General features: G+C 36.9%; 1 protein-coding gene across 3 annotated transcripts in view; it reads right to left on the bottom strand.

Moving 5' to 3' along the window:
* Positions 1 to 21,376, bottom strand: part of mcc (MCC regulator of WNT signaling pathway) — a 145,241-nt gene that overhangs the window by 69,605 nt on the left and 54,260 nt on the right. For all 3 annotated transcript variants that reach the window (XM_059969577.1, XM_059969576.1, XM_059969579.1), the window contains one exon: positions 1,025 to 1,138. In XM_059969577.1, the coding sequence (XP_059825560.1) occupies positions 1,025 to 1,138 (114 nt within the window). The remainder of the gene's footprint in view (positions 1 to 1,024; positions 1,139 to 21,376) is intronic.

Genomic DNA, 21,376 nt, shown 5'->3' with positions numbered 1-21,376 from the left:
TTAGGGCAGTGTTGCAGCTAGTAAAGATCCTGTCTCTTTGAATTCTGATGCTGTGTGAAGGTTACATGTTCATCCTCTGTATTTCCCATGGATGCTCTGGTTTCCATGCACATCCCAAAAATATGCCAGTTGATAGGCCAGTGGACACGATAAATTGCCTCCAATCATGAGTGGGGGAAATTAATGACAAATGGGGAGAACATATTTGAGGGAAAATGAGATAGTTCTTTGAGTCAGCATAGACTAGAGAGTCTGAAATAGTCTGTAATATCAAATGGAAATATAGACATAAAGAAGCCATGAAACCAGAATATTATATAACTAATTTTCTTTTTCATTGTAGACCCTTATGGTAGGGGTACTTGATTCCAGGCCAAATACAGGTGATACAGAAAATTGCTGCAGATTTAAGTTATCTATTCTGCCAAGAATACAAACATTCATCTACATGATGCACAGTATATATAGCCTTTAATTAAACACCATCTACAAGAAGGGAAATCCCTTCCAATTTATATAAATGGTCATACTCAGCACTAGTGGGATGTCCTTCATTTTTAACATATGTTCAGTTGCATAAAGATAGCAACAGACATATGAAGAAATCATTTTAATTTGAATCTTAATCTGGTTTCTTTTCATATTCCAGGCCAAGAATATGTAAAGAATGCATGGTACCTAACACATGTCCATTCAAATAAATTTTGATTCAAGTCTTAGGTGCTATTTCCCACCAATAAGACAACGTATAGGACCTAAAAATATGATGCCATAGATTCAATTTTATTCATTGTACTGAGATACTTGCTGAACACCCTTCATAACATAGAAATAGTCTTGAATTTAAAGCGAGTGCTCATTATTTCATGAAGATAAATGTATATAATTTGTAATAAACTACTTTCATTTCCAAAATCACATTTCTCATTAATCATTGCATTATGGACCCTGTAATTTATTGAACAATTTATGCTGTTATTGTCAACATTACAGCATATAATCCATAATTTTGTTCTCATCTTACCTGAGATTTAGCCAGCTTCTTTTCTAACAAGTCTCTCTCCCGCTCTGTGTGCTGAAGTCTTTTATTCAGATCAACTATATCTGTCTTTAATGATGCCAGAGCTGCCAAGTGTAACTGGTGAAAGAAAAAGCAGCTTTACCAAAGAGTAAATGAAAATCAAAAATAACTCGTGGTTCAAAATCTGAAATGAAGACAGAAAATGCTGTAATCAGTCTGAGGGCAGGCAACAGCTATAAAAGCAGAAAGACTTAACATTAACAGTTTTTTTTTCCTTCCACATATGCCTCTGGACCTACAAACTTAAGTTAAAAGGAATATAATTCTGTTTGAAAGGGTTTTACTGTCAAATTTTACTTATTGGCACATGGGCTATTCCATTACACATCTTTTCCTATATAGCCTCTACACAGTTTGAAATATTGGCTTAAAAAATTACATTTTCCATCTTTTGTGGCTGAAAGTCAATACCACATAGATCCAGAAAATGTTATTGACTTCACTTAATCTTTGATTGATCAATATTTTAGAGAATAGTAGAGTCATCAAGTCATACATCAGAGAAATGGCCTTTCTTTCTACCACATCCATGTCGATCTTAAAGTACTCACCTATACTAGCCTCATTTACCAACACTGGATTTGTTGCCTTTGATACCTCACGGATTCAGGTGCTTATCTACATATTCTGGAATTTCTGCCTTCATAACTAACTCTTCACAGTATACAAATATGGCAGTTCTGTCTCTATCCTGTTCCCCCCAATCTGGAACATCCAATGGTCAAGTGCACTCCATTCTACCTGCCAAGGGAGTTCTTTGCAGTCATGCTGGTAGTGGTATACATTCCACCCTGGCAGATGTCAAGCTGATCCTGGAGTAACTGTGCACCGAGACCAACAGTTATGAGACAGTGCATCTTTATGTCTTCCTGATCATCGTGTGTGATTGCAGGAAGCCCAGGCCAATTTGAAAAAGTCTAATGGACAATGACGTTAGCTCACCTGCAGAACTAGAAGAGCCAACACATACACTGTTACACCACCATTAAAAATGCTTACTGCACCATCCCACACCCTCACTTTAGCAAGTCCATTTACTTAACTGTGCTTCTACTCCCAGGATATAGATGGGGGCTGGGGATTGTAGTGAGAGCAGCAAAGTTATGGTCATTAGAGGCAGAGAAGCATTTACAAGACTGCTTTGAATCAGTGGACTTGACCATATTCATGGATTCATCTTCAGATCGGAAAGAAAACACCACAGCTATCACTGATATCATCAAGGTCTGTGTGGTTAAGTGTTTGCCTGCAGGAGCCTACCGAGTCTTCTCAAACCAGAAACTCTGGGTGAACTAGGGGATTTGCAATCTGCTGAGATGGATCTGTGGCACTCAAGAGCAATCCAGAATCCTATAAGAAGTCTAGCTACAACCTGCAGAAGGTCAATCTAAGAGTGAAAAGGCAACTCCGAGTAAAGCTAGAGACAGAGACTTACACCTGTGGCACTTTCTATCAACATAAATAGCAGAGATGTTTTATTCCCTGATTAGCTCAATGTCTTTAATATTTTGAAAGGAAGACTGACTGTACACCTAATTGAATCCCCATAGCATTTGGTGATCCTGTGATCTCTGTCTTGGAGGCCAATGTCAGAACATCCTTCAAGAAGGTAAACCCTGATGGTGTACCTGGCTGGGTACTGAAAGTCTGTACCGACCAACTGGCTGGCATGTTCAAGAAAATCTTTAATCTCTCACTGCAGTGGTCGAGGGTCCCACCTACTTCTAAAGGACAATATCCTACTCAAGCCCTAGAAGCGCAGGGTGAGCTACCTCAATAACTATCACCCAGAAGCACTCATATTTACCATAATGAAGAGTTTGAGAAGTTGGTGATGGCTAGAATTAACTCCTGCCTGAGCAAGGATATGGACCCGCTGCAATTTGGCTATCACTGAAACAAGTCTACAGTGGACACAATCACACTGGCTCTCCGCTCTGCTTTGGGACATCTGCACAATTACAAGACACGCCAGGCTACTGTCTATTGATTATAGCTTAGCACCAATAACCCAACTCCAAAACTTGCACTTCTATATCTCCCTCTACAACTGGATCCTTTACTTCCTTATTGGGAACCAAAGTCAATGGGGAAAATAACATTTCCTCCTCTGATTATCAACACAGATACGCCTCAATAATGCATGCTTAACCCACCATTCTTCTCTCTCTACATTCATGGCGGTGTGGCTAAACACAACTCCAATTCCATCTATAAATTCGCTAATGACAGCATTGTTGGTGGTAGAATCTTAAACAGTGATGAGGGACCTTACAGGAGTGAGATAAATTGCTTGGTTGAGTGGTGTTGCAACCACAACATCACACCCAAGGAACTGATTTTCGAAGCGAAAAGTCAGAACAACACATACCAGACCTCATTTAGGGGTCAGTGGTGGAAAGGGGAGCAGCTTCAAGATCCTGGGTATCAAAATCTCAGAAGATCCATCTTGGACCAAACACATCAACACAACTCAAAAAAAAAGGCATAGAAGTGACTCTACTTTGTTAGGAGTTTAAGGACTTATGTCAGCATGGACTCTTGCAAATTTCCATACAGCCTCAAATGCACTGGATCACAAGAAGTTGCAAAGGGTTCCATCACGTCTACAACCCTCCCCACCACTAACAGCATATTCAAGAGGCAGTGCATCATTAAAGACACTCACCATCCAGGAATGTCCTCGACTCATTACTACTATAAGAAAGGAGGTACAGGAACCTGAAGACCCATAGTTAACAATTTAAGAATAGCTCTTCTGATCTTTGAATGGTCCAAGAACCCATGCACACTATCTCATTATTCCTTATTTTGCACTATATTTTTGTATTCTGCAGATCATGTATTCAAAATGTACTGCTGCTGCAAAACAACAAATTTCATGTCACATGTCAGTGATAATAAATATAATTCTTATTCTCCTCTACTGTCCTCTCAGACAGTGTGCTCCACATTGCAAACTACACTCTGGGTGAAAAAAATATTTCCTTAGACTTATTGAACTTCCTACCTTGCATCTTAAACCCCTAATTTTGGAACACTATGACTAAATTACTTCCAAGTATTTTAAAGCCAAACAAGTTAAAAGAAAATTTGAGCAATGTTTCTCAAATAACTTAAAGAAAAAAGACCAGTATTTGTTCAGTCAAATATAATTAACTAGTCTTTATATTTAAAGTCAGAAAGAAAAAAAGAAAAACAAATTTTGAATTTTGCATTTACTACTTTTTTAATACCAGATCATACTATTAACTGCGTGTTATTAAAGAGAACACAAAACAATTTTAACTGACAATCAGATGTAATTGATACAGTAGTGTATTATCTTTATTGCTCTATAGTTCATCATCTAAATTGAGAGCTTTACTTTATACACCATATTCACTGCATGCTGAATTGCCAAGAAGCAACTGAACCCCTTGAACAGCTCTAAGCCATCTAATGACAGCATGTGCACAGTGTCATACAAGATATTATTTGATTTTTATTATAAAACATGGCTAATAAAACTGGAATACTACATTCACCTAGCAGACACAGAAATACAGTTGCCTATTCATTGCCTATTCACTCCACCGCAAACCTCCCCCCCACTCCCGGAAGTTTTCATGCTTTCTTGTTTTACAACATTCAAATATAGTGGATTGACTTTTTAATACTAATCAACAGAAGAGACTCTTTTGTCAAAGCGAAAGCAAATTTCTACAAATTGGTCTAAATTTATTACTATTATTAAACAAAATAATTGATTGCCTATTCACTCACACCTTTCTTTTTCAATTTTTTTTTATTAATTTTCACATAGAAGAATACAGAGTACATGAAGATATATATTATGAATCAAAAAAGATAGAATAGTACTGAATACATTATATTTAAATCACACTTGCAATCGCAGTACCCTATATTCATAATCAAACACGTACATTTATTAAATTGTAATTTCAATTGTAATAATTTTATTATAAAAAAAGAATCTAAGCCCACTACCAAGATCGAAGTTGTTTGGTAAAGAAAGAAAGACAGAAAAAAATCCTTATCACATAGTGATTTATGTTATTAGCCAACATCTGTACTTTAACACCAAATCAAAGGTTTTGAAAGTAGTTCAAAAATGGTCCCCACAATGTTTGAAAGTTTTGGTTAGAATCAGAAATTGAACAACGGATCTTCTCTAAATTTAAGCATGACATAACATCACGTAACCATTGAGCATGAGTAGGCGGAGCAACATCCTTCCATTTAAGCAACACCACCCTCCTAGCTATAAGAGAAATAAAAGCCGATATATGCAAATCAGATGTCTGCAAAGTTATACCTTTTTTTCCAACGATACCAAACAAGGCAGTCAAAGGGTTAGGCTTAAAATTCACTTTAAAAAGTACAGAAAAAGTTTGGAATACTTCCTTCCAGTATTTTTCAAGACTCGGACACTTCCAAAACATATGGATTAGTGAAGCCTCTCCACTGTTACATCTATCACAATAGGGAGATATATACAGATAAAAACAAAGATAGCTTGTCTTTGGACATGTGGGCCCTGTGGACCACTTTAAATTGTAGGAGGGAGTGGCGAGCACATACTGATGAAGTGTTAACCAATTTAAAAATTTCATTCCAAGTCCCCTCAGAAATTGAAATCTGTAAATCTTGTTCCCAGGCATTTTTAGTTTTGTCTAAAGGAGCCTCTCTTATTCCCAACAACATACCATAATTATTGGATATTGAACCATTATGAAAAGATTTCAAATTAGAAATTACATCTAATAAGTTCTTATCAGGACTCATAGGAAATGAATGTAATGGAGATCGCAGAAAGTCTCTAATTCGTAAATATCGAAAAAAGTGGGTTTTTGGTAAGCTATATTTAGCTGATAGTTGCTCAAACAATAAGTGACTTCCTCCAACAAACAGATCCTGGAAGCATTTAATACCCAATCACCCAACTTTTCCCCTTCAATAATCTGGTATCAATTAATACTAAGCTTGCTTTTAAAATTATAAAAAAAATCAATTTACCTATTTGGGTGTAACAATTACTAAGAATTATAAACACCAACTTAAAGAAAATTTTCTTACCTTATTGAATTATGTGAAAAGGGCACTATCAAACTGGTCACCCCTCTCTCTATCGTTGATTGGTAGAATTAACTCTATTAAAATGAATATCCTGCCTAAATTAATATACCCTTTTCAGGTCTTACCCGTTTTTATCCCTAAGTCCTTTTTTGATTCTCTTGATACAATTCTATCTTTGCATATATGGAAAAACAAACATTCTCGATTAAATAAAGTTCACTTTCAAAAAGTTAAAAAGAATGGAGATTTAGCTTTACCAAATTTTCGGTGGACAGTCAATATATGAAATCTTACGTTTTGGTCATATTACATTAACCGTGAGGACTGTCCAGTATGGGTCTCTTTAGAAGCTAACTCTGTTAAAAAAAAATTCTATTATTTCTCTTCCTGGATCCTCACTTCCTTTATCTTTAAATAAACTAACTGACAACTAACTGATAATTAAACATACTTTGAGGATCTGGTTACGATTTAGAAAATACTTTGGTTTATTGAGATTTTGTCTTTCTGGTCCCATTTTTTCTAATTTTTTTTTAAACCTTCTATGACCAATGTAGTTTTTTTTTAACTCATACCTTTCAAGTCAATATATAATAGATGCATCTTTGGCAGCAATTACAGCCTTCAGCCTGTGTGGATAGGTTTCTATCAGCTTTGCACATCTGGACACTGGAATTTTTCCCCATTCTTCTTTACAAACTTTACGGCATGGACTAGAAGGGCTGAGATGGCCTGTTTCTGTGCTGTAATTGTTATATGGTTACAAACTGCTCAAGCTCTGTCAGATTGCATGGGGATTGTGAGTGAACAGCCTTCTTCAATTACAGCCACAAATTCTCAATTGGATTGAGGTCTGGACTCTGACTTAACCACTCTAAGACATTGATTATGTTGTTTTTTTAAGCTATTCCAATGTAGTTTTGGCTTCTTGCTTGGGTCTTGCTCTAAAACAAATCTTCTCCCAAGTCGCAGTCCTCTTGTGGACTGTATCAGGTTTTCCTCCAAGATTCCCCTGTATTTTGCTGCATTCATTTTACCCTCTACCTTCACTAGTCTTCCAGGGCCTGCGCTACAGTGAAGAATCCCCACAACATGATGCAGCCACCACTATGCTTCACGGTAGGAATTGTTTGTTTTTAATAATGAGCAGTATTTGGCTTACACTAAACATAGCACTTAGTCTGATGGCCACAAGGCTCAACTTTGGTTTAATCAGACCACAGAACCTTTGTCCAGCTGACTTCAGAGTCTCCCATATGCCTTCTGGCAAACTCTAGGTGAGATTTCTTGTTTTTTTTCAACAGTGGCTTTCTCTTTGCCACTCTCCCATAAAGCTGCGACTGGTGAAGCATCCAGGCAACAGATATTGTATGTGCAGTATCTCCCTTCTCATCCATTGAAGCTTGTAACTCCCCCAGAGTTGTCACTGGTCTCTTGGTGGCCTCCCACACTAGTCCCCTCCTTGGAAACCTATGATGGAGGATGATGAGCTTGTCCAAATCTAGACTTTTCAGTCTGTACACAAAAGAATTTTTGCATGACCCTTCTTGCACGTCGACTCAGTTTATCAGGATGGCCAGCTGTAGACAGATTTACAACTGTGCCATATTTTTTCCATTTCTTGATGATTAACTTAACTATACTTCAAGGGATATTCAATGACTTAGAAATTTTCTTGTAGCCATCTCCTGACATGCTTTTCAATAGCCTTTTTGTGATGTTCTTTCGTTTTCATGGTGTCATTTTTGCCAGGATACTGACTCACCAGCAGTTGGACCTTCCGGGTACAGGTGTACCTTTACTACAATCAATTGAAACACCTTGACTGCACACAGGTGACCTTAATTTAACTAATAATGTGAATTCTAAAACCAATTGGCTGCACCAGTGATGATTTTATGTGTCATATTAAAGTGGGTCAATGTTTATGCAATCAATTATTATGTGTTTTCGATTTGGAATTAATTTAGATCACTTTGTAGAGATCTCTTTTCACTTTGACATGAACGAGCCATTTTCTGTTGATCAGTGTCAAAAAAGCCAAATTTCCACTGCGATTCAATGTTCTAAAACAATAAAACATGAAAACTTATGGGAGGGGTGGGGAGGGGATACTTCTATACACTGTATTTTAACTGCTGTCTAAAAATGCTGATATAAGTTTTGAATACTGCTGTTGGTTTTTAGAGACAAGCACAATGTCTTGAATTGATTCATACAGTCGGCCCTCCTTATCCATGAATTCAACCAACCGCCAATTGAGAAAACCCAGAAGTGCTCTTCCAGCACTTGCTGTTCGATCATGTACAGACTTTTTTGTCCTGTCATTATTCCCTAAGCAACACAGTATAACAACTATTTTACATAGCATTTACGTTGTATTAGGTATTATAAGTAATCTAGAAATGACTTAAAGTATATGGGAGGATGTGCGTAGGTTAACGTGGATCAGGATCGAAAAAAAACGGAAGCTCTCTTACTAAGTAAGTTGGAACAGGTACATCAGGTATTGTTTAGCGTCAGTTAGTCAAACATTTGTCTTAGTATATAGTATATATTTTACCTTTCTATGCATATAAAACACTTAAGAAACGTATGTTTCAGCACCGGGCTTGGGGAAGTTCCCGAGTTCGATCCAGTGACAGACCACTCCCAAGTGTGCTGTCCATCTGTGCCAGGTTGATGTAGAGGATCAAAAATCCAAAACCCCAAAACCCAATAATTAAACCACTGTGTTGCTTAGTAATAATTGTAGCTTTCAACGGGGCAGGGCCCTTCTCACTTTATCCTTTAAAATTGTTCCAATCATTGACCGACTGTAGCCTAATGCTTTTCCAGTGACTGATGGCATTTCACCTCTTTCTGATCACTTTATTATTTCCACTTTATTTTCAATCATGATTATTTTTGTGAACAGAAACACTGCAGATTCAGAGCCCCACCGCTGGGTCCTAAGGTCCACCGCATTAAGACAGACTGAATAAGGGCTTGAGCATCTGTGTTTTTTGGTATCCGTGAAGAGTCCCAGAATGAATCCCTCACAGATAAGGAGGGCCAACTGTATATTGTGTTACAACCTCGGGCCAGGACAAAATGTAGCAATTAGGTGATGTTAAAATTTGGTAATATTTGAACCACAACCACTTTAAGAGTGATATGTTCTGTGCTTACTTTTACATTGAGGCAGCACAGTAACGTAGTGGTTAGCACAAGGCTTTACAGTACCAGTGTTCAATTCCTGCCACGGCCTGTAAGGAGATTTTATATGCTCCCTGTGACCACATGGGTTTCGTCCTGCTGCTCCAGTTTCCTCCCACACTTTGAGAACGTATCAGTAGGTAGGTTAATTGGTTATTGTAAATTCTCCTGTAATAGGGGTAGGATTAAATTGGGGGATTGCTGGGCTGTGCAACTCGAAGGGCATACTCTGTGTTGTAGGTTGAAGCAAGAAAGGGCGCAAATCTTATATAAGATTAAATAACTAGAATGAACTACATCTTTAGTGTAGTGAAGCACCCCAAGTTCATAAGTGTGAAACAAAATTTTATAGAGCAGAATAAAACATGTGATCAAATATCAAAGCAATGTAGTGGATTTTAAGGAATATCCAATAAAGTAGTAATCACATGAATCAGCTCAGGAAATGAATTCCAGAGATTAATATCTTGGTAGCTGAAGATATGGTTGCCAGTAGCATAGAGATGAAAATCAAGAATACAAAAGCAAAAATGTAAGACTGAAATTTTTCAGAAGCTGGAAAAGATTAGAGAGTGAGCAGGGCAAAGCAAGGCATTCCAATACAGCAAGCCATTGCTGCTCAGCTAAAATAAATACAAAGGATGAACATGAATTGATACACTGGAGCATGTAGAAAAAAAGTTTGAAATGAATTAACATTTACAGGGGTGGCAAGGTCAACCAGGAAACTACTGAAAGAAATTAAAGATCAAGAGTTTATATTTGAAATGAGTACACATGAATGTACAATTTCAGACGGGAAATTTAGAAGAATATGTAGTCACAACTAGATTTCCCAATACATTGTTCATAAACAAAGATTTGCAATGTTATGGAAATAAGATCTTTAATTTACTTAAACACTAACAAAGCTATTGATGCCTGCTATCCAAACCAATGAAATTCATTTTCCCTCTTACCATTGGTGCTTTGGATTATCAACTTTGATGTAATTTCACATACCTCAAAATGGTTTCCCTTTCCACAGTGTGTGATAGAATCAGAGGGGCAAGAGGGGGAGGTGTTGCATTGTTTGTCAGAGAAAATATTACAGCAGTGCTTTGACAGGATAGATTAGAGGGCTCATCTAGGGAGATTATTTAGGTGGAATTGAGGAATGGGAAAGGTGCAGTAACACTTATAGGTGTATATTATAGACCACCTAGTGAGAATTGGAGGAGCAAATTTGTAAGGAGATAGCAGATATTTGTAGTAAGCACAAGGCTGAGATTGTGAGAGATTTTAATTTTCCACACATAGACTGGGAAACCCATTCTGTAAAAGGGCTGGATGGTTTGGAGTTTGTAAAATGTGTGCAGGATAGTTTTTTGCAGCAATACATAAAGGTACCAACTAGAGAAGGGGCAGTGTTGGATCTTCTGTTAGAGAATGAGATAGGTCAGGTAACAGAGGTATGTGTTGGGGAGCATTTCAAGTCCAGTGATCACAATAACATTAGTTTCAATATAATTATGGAGAAGGATTGGACTGGACCCAGGGTTGAGATTTTTGATTGGAGATAGGCTAACTTTGAGGAGATGCAAAAGGATTTAGAAGGAGTGGATTGGGACAATTTGTTTTATGGGAAGGATATAATAGAGAAATGGAGGTCATTTAAAGGTGAAATTTTGAGGGGTACAGAATCTTTATGTTCCTGTTAGGTTGAAAGGAAAGGTTAGAAGTTTGAGAGAGCCATGGTTTTCAAGGGATATTGGAAACTTGGTTCGGAAAAAGAGAGAGCTCTACAATAAATATAAGCAGCATGGAGTAAATGGGGTGCTCGAGGAAAATAAAGAATGTAAAAAGAAACTTAAGAAAGAAATTAGAAAAGCTAAAAGATCAGGTTGCTTTGGCAAGTAAGGTGAAAATAAATCCAAAGGGTTTCTACAGTTATATTAACAGCAAAAGGATAGTGAGGTATAAAATTGGTCCCTTAGAGAATCAGAGTGGACAGCTATGTGTGGAGCCAAAAGAGTTGGGGGAGATTTTGAACAATTTCTTTTCATCGGTATTCACTAAGGAGAAGGATATTGAATTGTGTAAGGTAAGCGAAACAAGTAGGGTAATTATGGAAACTATGATGATTAAAGAGGAGGAAGTACTGGCGCTTTTAAAGAATATAAATGTGGATAAGTCTCCAGGTCCTGACAGGATATTCCCTAAGACCTTGAGGGAAGTTAGTGTAGAAATAGCAGGGGCTCTGACAAAGATATTTCAAATGTCATTAGAAACGGGGATGGTGCCGGAGGATTGGCGTATTGCTCATGTGGTTCCATTGTTTAAAAAGGGTTCTAAGAGTAAACATAGCAATTATCGGCCTGTAAGTTTGACATCAGTGGTGGGTAAATTAATGGAAAGTATTCTTAGAGATGGTATATATAATTATCTAGATAGACAGGGTCTGATTAGGAGCAGTCAACATGGATTTGTGGAAGGTCATGTTTGACAAATTTTATTGAATTTTTTTTGAAGAGGTCACTAGGAAAGTTGACGAGGGTAAAGCAGTGGATGTTGTCTATATGCACTTCAGTAAGGCCTTTGACAAGGTTCCACATAGAAGGTTAGTTAGGAAGGTTCAATCGTTAGGTATTAATATTGAAGTAGTAGATGGATTCAACAGTGCCTGGATGGGAGACGCCAGAGAGTAGTGGTGGATAAGTGTTTGTCAGGTTGTAGGCCAGAGACTAGTGGTGTACCTCAGGGATCTGAACTGGGTCCAATGTTGTTTGTCATATACGTCAATAATCTGGATGACGGGCTGGTAAATTGGATTAGTAAGTATGCAGATGATATTAAGATAGGTGGCGTTGTGGATAATGAAGTAGTTTTCAAAGCTTGCAGAGAGATTTAGGCCAGTTAGAAGAGTGGGCTGAAAGATGGCAGATGGAGTTTAATGCTGATAAGTGTGAGGTGCTACATTTTGGTAGGACTAATCAAAATAGGACATACATGGTAAATGGTAGGGCATTGAGGAATGCAGCAGAACAGAGTGATCTAGGAATAATGGTGCATAGTTCCCTGAAGATGGAATCTCAGCTTTTGGTATGCTGGCCTTCATAAATCAGAGCATTGAGTATAGGAGTTGGGATGTAATGTTAAAATTGTACAAGGCATTGGTGAGGCCAAATGTGGAGTATTGTGTACAGTTCTGGTCACGGAATTATAGGAAAGATGTCAACAAATTAGAGAGAGTACTGAGAAGATTTACTAGAATGTTACCTGGGTTTCAGCACGTAAGTTACAGGGAAAGGTTGAACAAGTTAGGTCTTTATTCTTTGGAGCGTAGAAGGTTGAGGAGGGACTTGATAGAGGTATTTAAAATTATGAGGGGGATAGATAGAGTTGACATGGATGGGCTTTTTCCATTGAGAGTAGGGGAGATTCAAACAAGGGGACATGAGTTGAGAGTTGAGGGGCAAAAGTTTAGGGGTAACACAAGGGGGAACTTCGTTACTCAGAGAGTGGTAGCTGTGTAGAACGAGCTTCCAGTAGAAGTGGTAGCGGCAGGTTCGATTTTGTCATTTAAAATAAAAATTGGATCGGCATATGGACAGGAAAGGAATGGAGGGTTATGGGCTGAGTGCAGGTAGGTGGGACTAGGTGAAAGTAAGCGTTCGGCACAGACTAGAAGGGCCGAGATGGCCTGTTTCTGTGCTGTAATTGTTATATGGTTATGTGCTTATAGTGCATTTTTAAATTTCCAAGTGTTTTTTAATGCACAAGCAAGATAGATAGAACTAAGAAGACCCCAATACTTGTTAAAATCTCAATCCCTCCTGCTCTTGTACAGACATTGATCTATTTTCAGCTTTCTAATCTTGTTTCAGAATTCCAGCATCTGTATTTTCCCCATTGATAAGTTACAGCCACCACAGAGGTCATATCCTTGGAATTGAGCAGCTCTTGAGAGAATGAATGGGGATTGCCTCTCTTGGATCAGCCTAAAAATAGAAGTGATTCTAGCTTTTGCAGCATTGGTAACAGTCATTTACTGAGAGAAGAGTGAGAAGAGGACCAGGAGTAGTGATAGAAATAAAAGTTATCTGATTTGTTATCACCCTATGAGGTTAACCATAGATTTGACAGAAAAGAAAATCAAAAGGCTGAATAGAAAACATGGCTCAGTAACATCTTTGTGGATTGAACTACGCATGCCCAACATCTTTTGTAATGTATTTGGAATCTGTATAGACCCTTAATTTGATGTTTTAGGATTAGGTGGATACCTATTTGCTGGTTTGTTTGTTAGTTGTATAACACACACACACACACACACACACACACACACACACTATAAAAATATAATTATCAGCAACTTAACTGAGATTGCAAAATTTAAATTTACTGTTTTTTACATTTCAAACCAAGAACAAATAGCCAAGAAGCACAGTTGTTTTGAAATGCACTTAAAAATAGATTGGCAAAAATACACTGAATAAAATGTACTTTTTTAAAGTTCATTCAATACAAACCAGAACTGGTAAGAACACATTAATACCCCTTTTCTCTGTATACTCTTACTGCCACTTAATAAAAAACACATCCAATGCCCTAGCTCTTCAAATAATAAAATCTTGCAGAGTATTTTATCGGCATGACTGACAGAATGATACTTGTGCATTCTGGCACATGCTGTCTCTCAAAAGTTCACAAACTAAATACAACTCAGAGAAAGCTCTGGGCAAAAGATCAAATCAAGACCAAGAATCTGGGAATAACTGAAATAGCAAATGTTAAAATTTAGAAAGTTGTGACATATCCATGAAGATAATCCATTAGTAAATGTCCAAATGCTGTAGCATGCACACTTCTGAGTTTATGAAAAAGAAATGACACACTTGAAATATCAGTAGGGAAAATAAAACAGAGCAATTCATTCTACGAGAGATAGCCAGGTTGAGCAATCATGAACCAGTTAAGTACTGGCAATTGCATACAACACAGTCTATGATAGGAAAACATAAAACCTTTCACACTGCACCACTACAGAGATAACTAGTACTTTATCATTGCCAACCAAATTATGAACTTTAAAATAAATAAATAATTTGAACTGTGCTCTACTAATATTTTGGTCATGAATTAAAACTTGGGAAAAATATATACTTCAGTGCACTTTAAACACAAAATAACTCCATATGTATTTAAAATCAGCTTGTAAAAAATGAAAGAAGCTTTCTCCAAAAATTCAGAAATGTGCAAGCTTGAAATCGAGAATTTCTGGGAACGTAATAGCCTTAGTTGAGAAGGATAAAGCCCAGACATTTATGAAATTGCACTATTAGTATTTAATATAGAGAGCTCCATTATTTTATATCATTGACAACCTCAGTTGCCACCTTTCTATTTACAGCTAATTGGATGTTCTTTTTATAAAGCCCTGAAGTTTATTGATAATGTCACATAATTTTGACAAAAAAAAATCAATAAACATACCTTTCTTCTACACAATGTGCTCTCACCAACTTCTCCTTTTGCAGATAACGTGCTCATAAATTGATGTCAGGAGAGCAGGCTTAGTGATGTAATAAATCTCAATACAGCTATGCACTAAGCAGTTCTGAACGTCTGCTCTGCTAGTGATCACAATAATTACTAACCACAGATTCTTACTTGTCCTGTAATTCTTGAGGCCAGTTTTAAAAGTCTGAATAGCAATAAGCATACCTGCAGTCTTCCCTGCAAGATGAATACAACTGTGCATGTTCATCTGGAAAAGGAATGCGGGAATTGAGATCAAACCGTGCCCTTGACAGACATCAAATTAAAAGCTGGCAGACATATACTGCACAATTTGTTAAGACTTTTCTGAAGACCTGGTGCACAGAGGCTTTCAATTTTAATGCATTTTTCTGATACGAATTCAATTAATTGAAAACACTGGTAACTAAAATATATCAATTGCCACATAATCGATAATTAAACAATAGATCTTTTTCTACTCAGAAAAAAACAAAGGACTTTCACATTGATGTTAAACAGCAGGAAAAATTGAGGAAAAATTAAAATGGTAGAAGAACTTATCTAATCAAACAGTATCTGTGTTGGCAAGGGATGGTTGACATTTCAGACTGGAAGTCTCAGAATGCAAAGGGAAGACAGCAAGTAAATGTAAGTGAAAGGGAGGGATGAGACAGAGACTGGTCAATGATTGAATGGAACCAGATGATAAGAGTGGATCCACATAAAGAATGATGAGCACATTGAACTGGGGAAGGGGGATGAGAAAGATGAGCCAAGGAAGAAACCCATATGGATTTGTATGTGGCAATGGACAGATAGAACCAGATGGGGGAGAGTAACAAGTCTTAGTAATGAGAGAATAGGGAGTGGGAAACGGGAGCAGAAGCTCACTCCTTCCTTGTTTCCATCTACTGGTTATCTACCTTCTATTCTCAGTCCTGGTGAATAGTGTTAATGTAAAATATCAACCAAAAATTTACCTCCACAAATGCTGAATAACCGAGTTCAATTTCACTGATTCATAACTATCCAGCACAGAGGAAACAGGTTCTTTGGCCCAACTCCTACATGTCCACCAACATGCCCATATGAACAAACTCCATTTGTCTTCATTAGGCCAAGTTCCCTCTAAACTGTTCCTATCCATGTACTCATCCAAATTTTTTTCTTAAGTCATAACTGTACCTGCCTCTAACAATTCCTCTGACAGCTCATTCCATATACTCAACAACCTATGACAACTTATCCCTTAAGTCTTTTTTAAATCCTTCCCCTCTCACCTTCAACAGAAACTTTAAAAGTATTATCTTCCTCTACCCTGGGAAAAAGACCATCTATTTACTCTAACTACACCATTCAGTATTTTTTAAACCTTTATAAGATCATTCCATAACTTCCTTTGTTCTAAGAAAAACAGATCCAGCCTATTCAATCTCTCCTTTTTACTCAAGTCCTCCAATCTATACAACATCCTTGTGATTATTTTTTGTCTGCACCCTCTCTCTGCAATTCCTACAGTATGGCCAGCAGAACCATGCACAATACTCTTAAGTGTGGTCTAACCAACAATGTATACAATTGTAACACGAAATCCCAACTCTTGTACAAAATACCACAGACATGAAGGCAAGCATGCTATACGTCTTCTTCAAGGCAAATTTATTATCAATGTACATACATGTCACCATATACTACCCTAAAATTCATTTTCTTGAAGGCATTCACAATCAAAACAACAGAATCAATGAAAAGCTGCAACGAAGTTGGACAAACAACCAATTCCCAAGAGACAAGCTGTGCAAATACAAAAAAGAAAAACAAAATAATAAAGAGATAAATAAATAAACAATAGATAAATAAATAGATCAACAAAGAAACACATACATACATAGTAGTGAGGACACAAGTTGTAGAGTACTTGATAGTGAGTCCATAGCTTGTATAAACATTTCAGTGTTGGGGTGAGTGAAGTTATCCACTCTTGTTCAGGAATCTGGTGGTTGAGGGGTAATAACTGTTCCTGAACCTGATGGCAGTAGTGAGGAGAGCATTGCCACCCTATCTGCCCTTTTATTGCCACTTCCAGGTAACAATGTACTTGATTCTTGGTTTTCTCTGTTCAAGAACACTCCACTCAGCCCTGCCGGTCACAAAGTTTACCCGGCCTCATCTTAACTTTTCAAAATATAGCACTTTGCACTTGTCCTAGCTAATTTATATTTGATATTCCAATGCCAACTTCTCCAGCTTTAACCTTAAGACAGTTTTCTTCACTGTCCACTATAATATCAATCATGGTATCATCAACAAATTTACAAGCCATGTCATTCGCATTCTCACCCAAATTATTTATACATTTGGCAAACAACATCACTCAGCCCAGACATTCTCTCTTCTACCCCTTTCTATACCACCAAGCTCAAGGACAGCTTCTATCTTGCTGTTACAAGATTAATGAATATGATAAAATAGCCTCTTGACCTCATCATCTACATGGTTATGACTATGCACCGTACTATCTGACTGCATTGTGTAACTGTAACACTTATTTTGAAATCTATTATTGTTTTCTCTTTTATACTACCTTAATGTAGGATGAGATGAAATTATCTGTATGGATAGCATGCAAAACAAGGTTTTTTTTAATAACTGTACACTGTATATAGAACAATAACAAAACAATGTATACTTAGCTTTAGACAAATTCTTTACTGCAAAGACAAACACTTGCAGCTTGCACAGTATACTACCAATAATAGCTCAAGATGATCAATCTTATTCAAACTTTTAGCTTCCCTTTGTTCTCAAAATCCCTGGGTTTCCTATTTTGAGTATTAATCCTAGGTTATCACTATTCTTATACGTTCCACGATCCAATAATAAGTTAAAACCTGTTTCCAAGATTCATCTTCCTCTTATTCATTCTGTTCTCCTTCAATGAGGAAGTAGCACAGGTTTCCAGTTCAGCCCAATCCATTTCATCCAAGTTCATCCCATTGCAATGGACAATTTGCTATTACCAACCTCCATTTGGATTAAATTGGTTTTATTTGTCACACGTACATCAAAACATACAGAGAAATGCATTGTTTGTGTCAACAACCACAGTTCGAGAAGTGTTGGAGCACCCCATAAGTGTCACCACGCTGCCAATGTCAACATAGTAAATCCACAATTTACTAACCAGACCTGCACATCTTTGGATGTGGGAGGAAACCGGCGCACCTACAGGAAACCTACACAGTCATGGGGAGAATGTACAAAATCCTCAGACAGCAGCAGGAACTGAACGCCAATCCTAAAGCTGGTGCTGTAAAGAGTTATGCTAACTGCTAATACTACTGTGCCACCCTCATTTTCTACTTCATCAAGTGTTTAGCATCCTATATATTGGTACTAAGCCAATCTTGTATAGAACAGGATGGAATTGCTTCTTACAGTTTTCTCACATGGGGCTTGTAACTAATTTTCATCACACAGGTATTTCATAATCTTAAAACTATGCCTCTACCTTATAACAATTAGCTCTTCTGTCTGTCATTGAGGCCTTGAATGCCAGAGATGGTTCATTGCTTCTTATCTATTGCAACCAAATGACCACTGTCCTGTTGTTTTCAATTTATTAGGGCTCTAGGACAAGTACTAGCAAAGCCAAAGCAATTCCCCAAAGAAAACAAGGAGGATGAGAAAACGTTACTTTGCAGCATTGCTCCTTTATCTTATGAAAGTCTGGTTTAGTCTTTAGTTATGTCTATTTTACAGTTTAATAGTCAATGACAACTTCTTAATTCATAACTCTGAGATCAATATCAGATTTATTTTTTCCAATTAAGTTGTTATCGATCTCCATATATTTTCTTAGCATTCACAGAGAACTTCACAGGTCATTAATTCATTGTATGGCAATCTCTGAGTGCTGATTCAAACTGAAAACACAGTACATCCTCTGCCCAAGATCTTTTTAAACCCTTAGTGTCATTAGCAAATTCAACAAGCAGCATTCATCTTAAGCTAATAAAACCTTCCCAAAATTTCAGGAATTTTGGAAAACACAATCAACAGATTAGCTCATTCACTTATTTTAAGACCCTAGTATGAAGTCCATCAGTACTCAGTGATTTGTCCACATGACGATAAAACAACTTGCTAAATAACACTTCCTTGGTGATAATAATTTTACTGAGATCCTCCCTTTTAATTCCTAATTTAAGCTATTTCAGAGCTGTTACCTGTATCCTCTATAATGGAGTTTCATGCAAAATACCCATTTAATTTATTTGCCATCTCCATATTTTCTTCTTATTGAAAGAATTCCCCATACTCACTTTCTATTAGATCAACTCTTTTTAAATACTAATAGGAAATCTTAATCTGTTTTCATATTTCATGCACCACAGAAACAGCGCCTTTAGCTGATCAGGTCTACGTGGATCATCAAGCACCCATCTACTCTAATCCTACACTAAGTCTGTTATATTCTCCCCATAATACATTAACTTCCCCTCATTCTTCCATTCATCTATACAGTCGAGGTAATTTCAGTAACCGATTAACCTACATGGCTTTGGGATGAGAGGGGAAAACCATACTTCACAGTGTGAACATACAAATTCCAAACAGACTGCTCTAGAGGTCAGGATTGAACAGAAGTTACTGGAAATACAAGGCAGTCCTGCTGCGGTTGCCTGTATCATCCTTTATTTAATTCTTTATCTTTCCTTTTAAATTCTTTAAATAAGTTTTCTAGTTAAAATTCTGTAATTTTTCCTTTCAGCTTCCCCCTTTCTTAATTCTTTATTTTTTAAAAAAATGGCTTTCCCCTTACTATCTTTGTTATTCTTTGCTTTTATAATAGTCTATCGAACCTTCTGACTTACGACCTGTGCATGCTTTTTCTGCAAGTTTGATACAATTTTGTTTTAGTCAACCAATGATGGTGGTCCATCCCCTGTATTTTTATTTTTTTGTTGGAATATATCCACATGGTGTATTTCAAAAGATCATCTAAGATGTCTCCCACTGTTTTTCAATTGACCAGTCCCATAACCCAATTTGTCAGTTCACTTTTGCAGGTCTGCTTTCATACTTCCATAACTTCTTTTAAGTTTAAAACATTCGTTTATGACCCAACTACATATCATCAAATTATTAATCTGGGCATCTATTTATCAATCTATTACCATAAACTATGAGCCATTGCACCCAAGGGTAGCTTGTCCACACAGTCTAATTCCTCAGGCATATACATGCTCCTGACATACGTTCTAAGTTGAATTATCAAACTACCAACATTAGATGATAGTTATCTAAATTAGGTTGAAATTAAACACCCATCGCTACTGGGAGAAACATCGAGCAAAACCATTTGGTAAATGCTGTGCCATTTACCACATTATTTCATTACACTTAAGAGATTAGAAATTTTTTTGCTTGAGATCATTATCTAAGCCTCAATGCAATTTTATATTTTCATTTCATCCTGTAAAAAATAAGCAGTAGAAGCTGGAAAAGCTGTATAAAAACTGTAGAAATACTCTTATCGGGTAGCATTGTCCCTCATTTGAATAATGATGCAATGAAATCACTGCACATGAATTTATTTATGTAATGAAACAAAGCTCATCCAGAACTTGCAGATAAATTTTCTTTTCACTTCAAAATCACATGCAAAAACTATTTCTGTGATGAAAAGGGTAAAAGTATTCATAATAATATTAAAACTGAATACACATACACAGTACTATAAATTCACTCCAAACAAGGAAAGAAACAAGAGGGGAAAGGGAAGAAAATGAGACACAGCCCCATTCCCAAAAGTATATGGAGTTGGGTTGAATCTCTTTCACGTCCCCTTAAGCAGCCAACTTTCTTTAATGGGTTGTGCCTCTTTTCAAAAACAGATGGAAATATTTCAGCATCGCACAGGGAAAGAACATCATTGCCAAATGTTCGCTGCAGATGATTACTTTCATTATTTACTCAGAAAATTTGGCTGATATTCATTCTATTAACTTAATAGAGTCCTCTTTACAGCATCAATTTATTTCACACAGCTCAGAAGAAATACAAAGGTGAAATCTGAGAACTGTGAAGTATTTTAGCACATTATTCCAATGAAAACATGAAATACAAAGTATTAGAGAACTATTCAGTGACATCAAGTGATATTTCCCTAATAATGCCTATTCATAATTATACATCTTTTTGAAGATCTGGCAATTGGCAAGATCGGCATTTATTGCCAACCTAATTATCAATTTGGAATTCAAAAGAAAATAAAACAGTCCAAACTTGAATGCAGCAAGTATGGCACAACAGTAAGGTATGGGTGGATAAGGTAATACACAAGTGCTAAGCAAAGTCCATTTCCAACAAGAGAGAATTTAACCATCTACCTCTGATGTACCAACTCAAAGTCACCCAGCAAATAATGCCTTGGACAAAACTCAACTGGACCAGTAAAATGAGTGCCGTGCCCACAAAAGCAAGTCAGAAGCTGACCATGCTGAGTAAGTG

This window comes from Hypanus sabinus, chromosome 5 (assembly GCF_030144855.1).
Source record: "Hypanus sabinus isolate sHypSab1 chromosome 5, sHypSab1.hap1, whole genome shotgun sequence".
NCBI classification, from domain to species: Eukaryota; Metazoa; Chordata; class Chondrichthyes; order Myliobatiformes; family Dasyatidae; genus Hypanus; species Hypanus sabinus.
This window is presented reverse-complemented; position numbering and strand designations above follow the sequence as displayed.